The 10257-nt window shown below is 27.0% G+C and overlaps 1 protein-coding gene across 2 annotated transcripts; it reads left to right on the top strand.

Annotated features, from left to right (window-relative positions):
* Positions 1-1877: 1877 nt before the first annotated feature.
* Positions 1878-10257, top strand: LOC123270279. 2 transcript variants are annotated; one of them, XM_044736284.1, is made up of 5 exons: positions 1878-1881; positions 7432-7456; positions 7569-7782; positions 7868-8053; positions 9862-10257. In XM_044736284.1, the coding sequence occupies exons 2-5, from the start codon at positions 7448-7450 to the stop codon at positions 9936-9938; spliced, it is 486 nt and encodes a 161-aa protein (XP_044592219.1). In that variant the 5' UTR covers positions 1878-1881; positions 7432-7447; the 3' UTR covers positions 9939-10257. The 2 variants fall into 2 exon arrangements, with proteins under 2 accessions (XP_044592219.1, XP_044592211.1); XM_044736276.1 differs by lacking the exon at positions 1878-1881 and adding an exon at positions 6522-6661 and having other exon boundaries at positions 7298-7456.

The following is a 10257-nucleotide window of genomic DNA, read 5'->3' as shown; positions in this document are numbered from 1 at the left end:
AATAAACTAACGATGTGGCTAAGGTACAGCAGACAAACTATACGACTCCATACACAAACCGCACCGTATGTATACGGAGTGCTACAAATCCCGGAAAATTTAAATTTTATACGTAAAACACGCTTGTGGAGCTACACATGTACGGAGTCGTAACATACTTCTAAATAAATAAAATAATAATAATAATAATAATAATAGTTAAAAAAATGAAAATAATTATAATGGTAATAATAAATTGATAATTATAACAGTAACCATATTTATTATTATTATTATAATTATTATTATTATTATTGTTTTTAAATTATTCAGTATTAAGCTATTAAACTTAAATTTACAACTATCTCAATTACAAAAAAGGTAAAAATTCATGTAAAGTTAAAAATCCAATTAATAATTTAGTTTATGAATCTAAGTCAAAGAGTATTCGCGGCTTATTTATATAAAATTTTATTAATGCTGCTTGATATTGTACGAAAAGTGATAATTGAATTGATTTACAGTAAAAGCTCTTAAAGTTACCCAGGTTGTCTTTCTCGCTTTTATTGATGTTTTATGAGAAATTGAGACAGAACTACGGTAACTTTCAACAACTTTTACTGTATATTGAAACATTATAAACATTCAATTACCGCGGGGAAAATACAAACTTTGAATTAAAAATCTTTTTAATAACAAAAAATGTTAAAATTTATTTTTAATATAAAATTCCTAGAATTAATTATTAAATAACTTTCCATGTGTATTTTTCTAGATATATTTTCTTCTAATTTAGTCGTATTTGTTAACTACAGTCAATACTTAAAAGAGCTAGAATTGTTTGATTTTGCTTTCTTCGGAAAAGTCAGCTGATCAAGATCTGAGTAATTCTGTTCGAGCAATGTTCAGATACTACAAACGTCTTGATGATTGTAGCCTGTAGGTGGCACTACTTGTTAATTAAGCGAAGTTTGAAACGATGATATTTCTTACATAATACGAATATTATTTATAAGTTTACGAATTGTGATATTTACTAACAACAATATGATATTGACACTAAATAATAATGAAAATAATAATAATTATAATAACGACAATATTAACAATGACAATATGGATAATACTAAAAATATTTATAATGGTAAAAATAAATTGAGAATACGATTTATTATTATTATTATCATTGATATTGTTTTTAAATTATTAAGTATTAAAGTATTAAACTTAAATTTACAACTATCACAACTACAAAAATGTTAAAATTTTTTTCAAATATATGTAAAATTAAAAGCTTACAATTGATCATTTAGTTTATCAATCTAAGCTAAAGAATGTTCGCGGCTTATTGATATAAAATTTTATCAATGCTGCTAGATATTGTACGAAAAGTGATACTTTAAATGATTTATATTAAAACTTTATAAACATTCAATTTCCGCGGGAAAAATACAAACTTTGAATTAAAAATTTTTTTAAAAACAAAAAATGTTAAAATATTTTTTTTAATATAAAATCCCTAGAATTAATTATTAAATAAATTTCCATTCGTATTTTTTTAAATATACTTTCTTTTCATTTAGTTGTATTTATTAACTAGAGTCAATATTTAAGGGCCAGTTTTTCAATCTAGGATAAAATTTTATCTAATGATAAAATTTATCTATATATTTCATATATATAAATATACTGGCATCATAATTTTATCCTGGATACAATTTGGATACAATTTTATCTTGATTTGAAAAACTGACTCTGAAAGAGCTAGAATTGTTTGATTTTGCTTTTTTCGGAAAAGTCAGCTGATCAAGATCTGAGTAATTCTGTTCGAGCAATGTACAGATACTACAAACGTCTTGATGATTGTTGCCTGTAGGTGGCACTACTTGTTAATTGAGCGAAGTTTGAAACGATGATATTTCTTACATAATATTTATTAACCAGTCTAAATACACAACAGATTAAACGTTGTTCGAGTTCTCCTTTCTTGGGATAAACCAGCTGTTCAGTGTCTGGGAAATTTTCATTGAAAATAGTGTACATTCTATAATCTCATGGTTGTTGCCTGTAGATGGCACTGTCATTCAATTGAGCGGGTTTTAAATAATCTTAATACCTTGATAATACGTAACATAACTATGCATTTGATACATTGTATCATTTACTAACAACAATATCATAATAACAATGAATAATATTGGTAATCATAATAACAGCAACAATAATAGTAATTATAATACTGAAAGTAATAAACTATGCGTTTGATACATTGTGTCATTTACTAACAACAATATCATAATAACAATAAATAATATTGGTAATCATAATAACAACAACAATAATAGTAATTATAATCCAAACAAAAACAGTTTCACTGTAAAAAAATCGTGCCAAGTCCACGTTCATAAGACTACTAAGGAAAAAAAAATTTTTTTTTTTCTTTACAAAAAGATATAAAATAGAAAAATGAAAAAATCAACAGACTCGATAGAGTCTGGCGCCAAGTTCCGTTCTCAAGCCAGTCTACCGAGTGTGTATATACCGTAAGCAGAACGGTTTTTTGAGGTTACAAATTTTTTTTCAAATTTATTTTGATTTTTTTTCTATATGATATTTTATAATAGTATTTCATGTAGCCATATTAAAGGAAATTTTAAGGGAGTTGGGAAAGAACGGATAGGAGAAAGGGGGGACCTACTCAGTGGGAATTTTTCCGTAATTGAAAAAATAATCAGACAGCCCAGACTGGGAATCGAACCCAGATCTCTCGGTTACGCGCCAAAGGCTCTCCAGTTAAGCTATCCGAGACAATAAAATTAGTAAAAATAATCAGCACAAACTATAGCGACCCAGATTTTTAGATTTTAACTTTTTTCTTATGTAAAAAGCGGACGGCCAGAGACTAAATAATATAAAGATGCATGCTAATCTTATAATAGATGGGAAACTACAGTGAAAAAAAGATATTTGACAGCTTGCAATTACACACGTCAGGCGGCGCAAGAATAACTTTTACATGAACTATAGCTTAAAGGGGATAGTTTGCCACCGGAAATGTATCAAATTAAAATTGTCAATTTTTATTATAATTACAAAAAATACTGAAATCCGAACAAAAACAGTTTCACTGTAAAAAATTGTGCCAAGTCCACGTTCATAAAACTCATCTCAATAACATTTGCACTTTACAAAAAAAATTAGGCTCGTTTTAATAATTTTCATTCTCTACAAAAAGATGTGAAATACAAAAAAATACCAAGAAACCGTCATAATGTTAAAAAAATTGAAAAAAAATTTGTTGAAAATTAAAAAATAAAAAAAAAAAATTTTTATCGTACTTGACGCGCGTCATTGAGTACCCCAAATTTTTTCAGGATAAATAAACATCCGTTTAATGCTGAGAAATTTATAAGTAAGTCAACCTATGTTATTTCATAATAGGTTTCACAAGTTATGTAAAATTGACATGTCATACGCAGTTATGCAAACAACATATAAGTCGATACGCATGCATACGTTGGGTCGGTTGCATTGTGAGAATTGTGTTTACTAAAAAATGAAACATATGGCCGACTAAATTGGGACAATGTGGTGTGAGTGCCAATCAAAATGTGTTAATCACAATTAAACGAAGCAATATCAAACTTTAATATTGCATAAGGTTCTTCATTAATGATTAATGACGAAGCTGAAAAAAAATGAATCCAAAAATTTTATACAATTTCAGATTTCTTGAATACACCACCATATTGACAGTTGTGCTCACTAAAGATCTAAAAAAAATTTTAAGAACGGGTTTTTTCACTAAAACTGATAATTAATACACTAAGCAATGTTTTCAATGAGTTCAGTATCCTTGACTAATGAAATCTATATAAATATATAATATGATTATATATATACAAGCGAAATCGATTTTTCTTGAGTTGAAATTCTTCCGAAAAAATTTGGGGTACTCAATGACGCGCGCCAAGTACGATAAAAAAATTTTTTTTTTATTTTTTAATTTTCAGCAAATTTTTTTTCAACATTATGACGGTTTCTTGGTATTTTTTTGTATTTTACATCTTTTTGTAGAGAATGAAAATTATTAAAACGAGCCTAATTTTTTTTGTAAAGTGCAAATGTTATTGAGATGAGTTTTATGAACGTGGACTTGGCGCAATTTTTTACAGTGAAACTGTTTTTGTTCGGATTAATTTTAACGCTGGCTTACACCCAGACTGCTCTTGTAAAGTTTCCAGTTCACGAGACGCAATTTCGCTACATCGGAAAAATTTGACGATCTTCTAAACTTTCATTATAATATTTTTAGCTGAAGAATTTGGGGAATCTTTATCATCAAAAAACTCTTTAGTATCACTGTCATCGTCAAATGAATGATGAATTTCATCATCATTTAATTCAGATGTGGACTTTGATGAATAAACTCTGATTAGATTTTGACCAATGTTATTTATAACATGACCTAAGCATGAAATATGTTTAGACTCTCCGAATTCTTCTTTTATTGCACCTTTGATGTTTGCTCCGCCATCAGATACTATTGCACTTATTTTATCATCATTAATTCCCCACTCATTGCAAATTTCTCTAAGTTTCACTCGAAGAATAGCAATAGTTTTTCTATCTTTTAGATAATAGGCACCAAGCTCGTACGAATTCATTTCATATACTTTATAACAAATAAATATTATTGTAATAGAAATAAATAAAATTACACTATAAGTAGTAATATAATATTATTTGAAAAACAATTTTCGATAAGTTAATATAATCATATTAATATTAGAAGTGAAATTGATATTATAATGTGATCATTATAGAATTATACTTATAATTTGTATAGGCAGCTACTATTATTTAAAAAATTAATATTGATCAATTAATACAATTGTTATAAAATTTTAGACATCACTTCTATTATAAGGATCAGTATAATGTTATTTAAATAAGTCAGTGTTAATTAGAAAATTATCATCTAAACTCACCTTTTATGTAATGAACAGTTATTCCAAGATAACTGCGCATGGAATGTTGGTGTGTCCAAATATCAGTTGTTAAGCAAACTGAATCTGCTTCTTGTAGTTCAGCTTTGACTTTTATTTTAAGCTCTTCATACTTGGTGGTCATCCGTTTTGTTAATGTAGGCTCACAGGGCGGATTATAAAGTGGCTGTAATTTTTAAACGAACATCTTGAAGCCTTTTTTTTCTGGAGTACACAAGGGTAGATTATCAACTGCGATCATGTACATCAATGCATTTGTGACGTCATTATGTCTGTATCCACCTTCTGTGAATTCACATACAAAGATACATATGCATGGTTATATTTATGAATTTAAAATAAACATTGTCAAAACTCAGTTGTTTACAAGAATAGTTAACGTATAAAAAAATTAATTACCTGAAAATAAAGTTGCTTTGTTCAAGTATCGATTAAGAGGACCTTGATAAATCGGTTTTTCATCCAGGTTCAAATTTAAGGATGATGAGGAGGTACCCGGGACTAGTTTATTTGACGTGCCGCACAAATTAACCTGTAAATAATTTCAAGTAAAATATTAATAAGTAGATATAGTTTTATCTATGAGAGAAAAAAAGATAAAAACTAGTTGGATAAAAGTTTAAATTTTATAGGTACAAACACATATTACATATTAAAGTGTGTATAAAACATTCATATTTACCTTTTTATGTTGGGAAACAGAGGGATTCTCACTGTCACTGTCTTGCTCACTTATTTTTCTTTTGCTAATTTTGTTTAATGAATTAGGCAGTTCGATCTTATGAACTGTTTTTAAATGTTTTATTAGCGTTGATGTACTGTTTTTGTAACTCAGTTGTTTACTGCATTCATTGCATACTACATTTATTCCATTGTCGATCTTTTTACAGTAAATCCATACCGGACTTGGCACTATTTTATAAATTACAATTATATAAATATCTAAATATTAAATAAGACGTATAAATAAGGCATACTGATAACATAAGAAACTAGAGGCTATATTTTATCCTATACAATGAAATTGTTGGTTAAGATTAAGAGTATGGAGACAACACACTGTAGTTAAGTATCTATGGTCATCTATGATTGAGTAAATTTATTTAGTAACGGACGAATATTTCAAAATTGTGGCTTCCGATTTCTTATTGGCTGAGATTAAGGCGTGCGAATAGCACGCAGTTTAATGGAATAAATTATAGATTCGATCACTCAGAATCGATTCTCGACCGATTCTCGTTACTGGGAATCGAGTCTAAATAATCGAGTATTTTGGCCACAGAATCGATTCTCGGGTAGAATCGGAATCGATTTTACCATCCCTACTACATGCTATTACCATACACACCACGCCACCATCAGACAATTAAAGTGTTAAATGTACATCTACCTATTGGATAACTACATTGTTTACATTATACACGTGTTTTATTACGGTTGTGAAATGTGCGCTATGTGACTGTATATATATTAATAATTCGTTTAGTTTCCTGGATTTTCGTAGAAAAATTTATTGAAAAAATAAATTGGTTTCAAATGTTTTTTAAAGTGATAAGTACTATTCATTTTTCTTTCATAATTAATTTTTCTTATAACCTCAAGTTCGGTTGTTCGAACGTCGAGTTCCTATGAAGCACATGGTCACATGTCATTTGTAAGTTACTCAGTAACAAGTAAGTTCATTTAATTATGTATGTATTTAAAATTATTGAATTATGACACTGAAGTTGACAGACATTAGAAATTTTTTTAGCATTATTTTGTATTGAAACCATTTTAAAAAGAATTCAATGGAAAATTTCACATGTAAAAATTAATAAAAATTACAAGTGAAAATTTTTAGAAGCATTTTTTTATTGTCTTTAATTTGATATTAAAATTTTTAAAATTGACAGCTGACGGCTAACATCAGTATTATAATTATGTACGTTTGTATTTTTCTAGAAAAAAAAAAAAAAAAACAATCGAATAAACAAATTGTTTTTGCTTTTGATTATTTTTATATACGTTATTAATCGTCTAAGTTGATCTTTATTTGAAAAGGCTTCAAGCAGATAAATATAAATAAACTTTTAATTTTATAATTATTATAATTATGAAAAAAACTATGACTATAAAAAACAATTATAATTATATAAAAGAAACTATAATTATAAAAAAAATGGCTGCACCAAGAGAAAAAGTAACTTTGACTCCAACTTCCGAGATTGACAAGTTTACGCCCGGAAAGACTTGGTAAAGCTAAATGAAATAATTTTTCAATACAATTATTTGTTAACCTATGTTTTTTTTTTTTTTTTTTTTCTTAGTCAAATGATTGGTTTTGTGGATGCCATTGAATCGGAAATGCGTCTTACTACCTCTTAGGTTTTCGAATTTGTATTGAACAATGAATCTGGAACAAGAATCCAAGTTAATTGCTGGAATGAACACATCAAGCGAGTAAAGAAAAGATAATTATGGATAATGTCAGTTTTTCATTTAAAATATTTATTATTATAAATAATCCTTATTAAAATTGTCTTATTTATTTTATTATTACGATTATTATTATTATTAATGTTATTAATATTATCCTAGATTATTTATTTAGAAAAAGCACACTGTGCTACTAGCACTGATTATAATAGAGGAAATTATCAAAGAGCTAAACTATTAATTGGCAAATACACTAATGTTGGGTTAATGGGAGCTTTTAATAATGAAAATTGTGAAATTTCTGCAGCTGAACCTGTTGTTCTTCAAGAATTTCAATTGAGAGATTTGAAAAGATCAATTTTACCTTGGAAGTTTAGTAAGTATTCGTGCAGTTGGTATTTTTTTTTTCTATTTTTATCAAAATTTTACAAATTTATTAATTTTTAACTTTTGTTTCGCAGAAATTTCAGGTTATTTAAAAACTCAATTTTCGAAAATTGGATCAGATAATCCAACCTTAGTTAAAGGAATCTTTACTATCACTGATGGTAATCGAAAGCTGGACGTGATGACTAACTTCTTCCAAGAGAATCATGGATATGTGAGAGGAGATTCCATACAACTGAGTGGAACTATTCTTTATCTGAGTGAGTGATAAGTTATTGTTAATATTACTAATCATTAATGAAACTAAAAAAGGCAAGAATAATCTATAATAATAATAATTTACAATAATAGTTACCTTTAACTGAAATTAGAGTGGATTAAACGTATTATCAATATTGTTATGTAAAAAATATTTAATTTAGGATAATTAATTAATTTTACATTTAAAATATTTAATGTGTTTAAGTATTTGGTCCTAGCGTGTTAGGCTAATAGACCGGGAACTTCCGAGTTTAATTTATTGAGAATGATAGGTTTGTTTGAATAAATTGATGTAGTTGAATAATTTTAATACATATATTGTTTAAGTCCAAAATTAATATCATTAGTTAAGTTTACAATTATTACAATTATTACACAGTGATTGAAGTTAACTTTTCTTTCATATAACGATTTTACAATATTACTAAATTCACAAATATTAATAATTTAAAATATACCTGATAAAAATTGATGAACCTTGTTGATTTAATTTGATTTAGTTGGTTTCACTTTACGATTTTACTTTACCTTTACAAATGATTTACTTTCTATACAAAAGATTTACACGTGGTCTATTGAGACTTATTTAAACTATGTACGATGTTAACACTAGGACGTCAGGACAACGAGAGAGATTTTTGGTGACAATTGCGAGGTATCGGGTACATTTTTAGGGCGTTACTAATTTCCACTCATTGGGGGAAACAAATGTCCAATTATTTGTCTATTTTCTTGGGCCCTTACCCTCTCTCTTAAATTTGTCTAAAAATGTTGCATGAGTCCCTCTACTTGGGTCAGAGTGCAACATGCTTTCTCACTTACTCTTATGTTCTATTATTCATCTATGTGTTTGTGTATACGTAAGCGCATTTACGCATAGACAAAGACATACATTTGTACTGTCTACATTAATTTATTTATTTAAATCGTATGAATAAATATGTACTTGAAACTAACATCTCTTACGTTTTCTTAAATTTAATTATTTATTTGTAGAAATATTTCTGTTTTATCGTTTTAATAATTTGTTGTATTATTTTAGAATTCAATTATTTAAAATTTGTTTATTTTAAATTATTTAACTTTCAAGTTCTATTTTTTTTTATTTGTTTCTCATTTCATATTTAATTTTTGTTGACTAAAAATTATTTTGGAAATTGCATTATTAAAATTTATTTCGATATTTGTCTCAACACTAAAATTTTGTAATTAAATTATTCTAAAATCTTTTGGTTTAAAATAAATCTTTTTATCTAATGTTCTTTATCTTTAAGTATTTCTTATTTTGAGTTTAAGTGAGTTAGCTTACGTATAACAAAACTCCCATTTCTCTATTTAATCTCTTAAATATACCTGGGCTCCAGACTAATTACGGAAATTTCCCTGGGCCTTTTGTAAAAATCGAACGAGACACTTAATGACCGCACTCGAATTATCTTTTACAATCGTTAAAATTTAAATAAAATCATACTCGATTTTTTTTTTATTAATAAATATTATACTCGATTTTTATAGTTAATAAATATGTAAAGAAAAATTTCTTTACATAACAATATAAAATTAATCTTAACTTAAAACCAATCACTGACAATTCGTCAATTGAATTAATTTAAACTTAAAACTAACTAAGTTTAACTAATAACCTTAAAGCTAACTATCTTTAACTTAGAAGAGTAGAATTAATTTAAAAAGATAATTGATGATTACTTATAAATTAAAAACAAAATTGATCTGAACTCGAAAGTAATCAGTTATTTATGCAAAGAATAATTTATTAAGATTTGAACTTCTTTTTCATGACTTAAAGGAAATGACGAGGTATCAGAGAGAAGCCGACAGATATTGAAAAAACAAATGTGGAGAATGTACCAAGAAAAACTTTAGCCTGGCTGCTGAAGGGGACAGATACTATCACCATAAAAAAACCACTCAAGAAAACAAAATATCATTGATTGCAAATTATGTTCTTCATGTATACGGTTGATCTTTGTCTTTCTCACTAGTTTTCCACGTCACTTTTATTAATTAGAGTTAACTTTCTTTATCTATGCGGTCGATCCTAATGATCTTTTTTTCAATTTTGAAGTTTAATTTCGTTTATTGAAAATACAATTGTTATTGTATACGGTTCGGTTGCCAAATTAAATACCCAGTAACTAACATTCAAAAATTTTTTTCAATTTTTTTATTATTATAAAAAAGT

The sequence above is a fragment of the Cotesia glomerata genome, linkage group LG1 (genome assembly GCF_020080835.1).
Source record: "Cotesia glomerata isolate CgM1 linkage group LG1, MPM_Cglom_v2.3, whole genome shotgun sequence".
NCBI lineage: Eukaryota > Metazoa > Arthropoda > Insecta > Hymenoptera > Braconidae > Cotesia > Cotesia glomerata.
Note: the sequence above shows the minus strand (reverse complement) of the source record. Positions and strands in the feature narration are given on the sequence as shown.

Excerpts from the sequence above, each read along its gene's own strand:
- LOC123270279 (XM_044736284.1), top strand. Across the intron at positions 7,783-7,867 it reads AATTTTACCTTGGAAGTTTA|AAATTTCAGGTTATTTAAAA; the intron begins GTAAGTATTCGT and ends TTTGTTTCGCAG. Across the intron at positions 8,054-9,861 it reads TGGAACTATTCTTTATCTGA|GAAATGACGAGGTATCAGAG; the intron begins GTGAGTGATAAG and ends CATGACTTAAAG.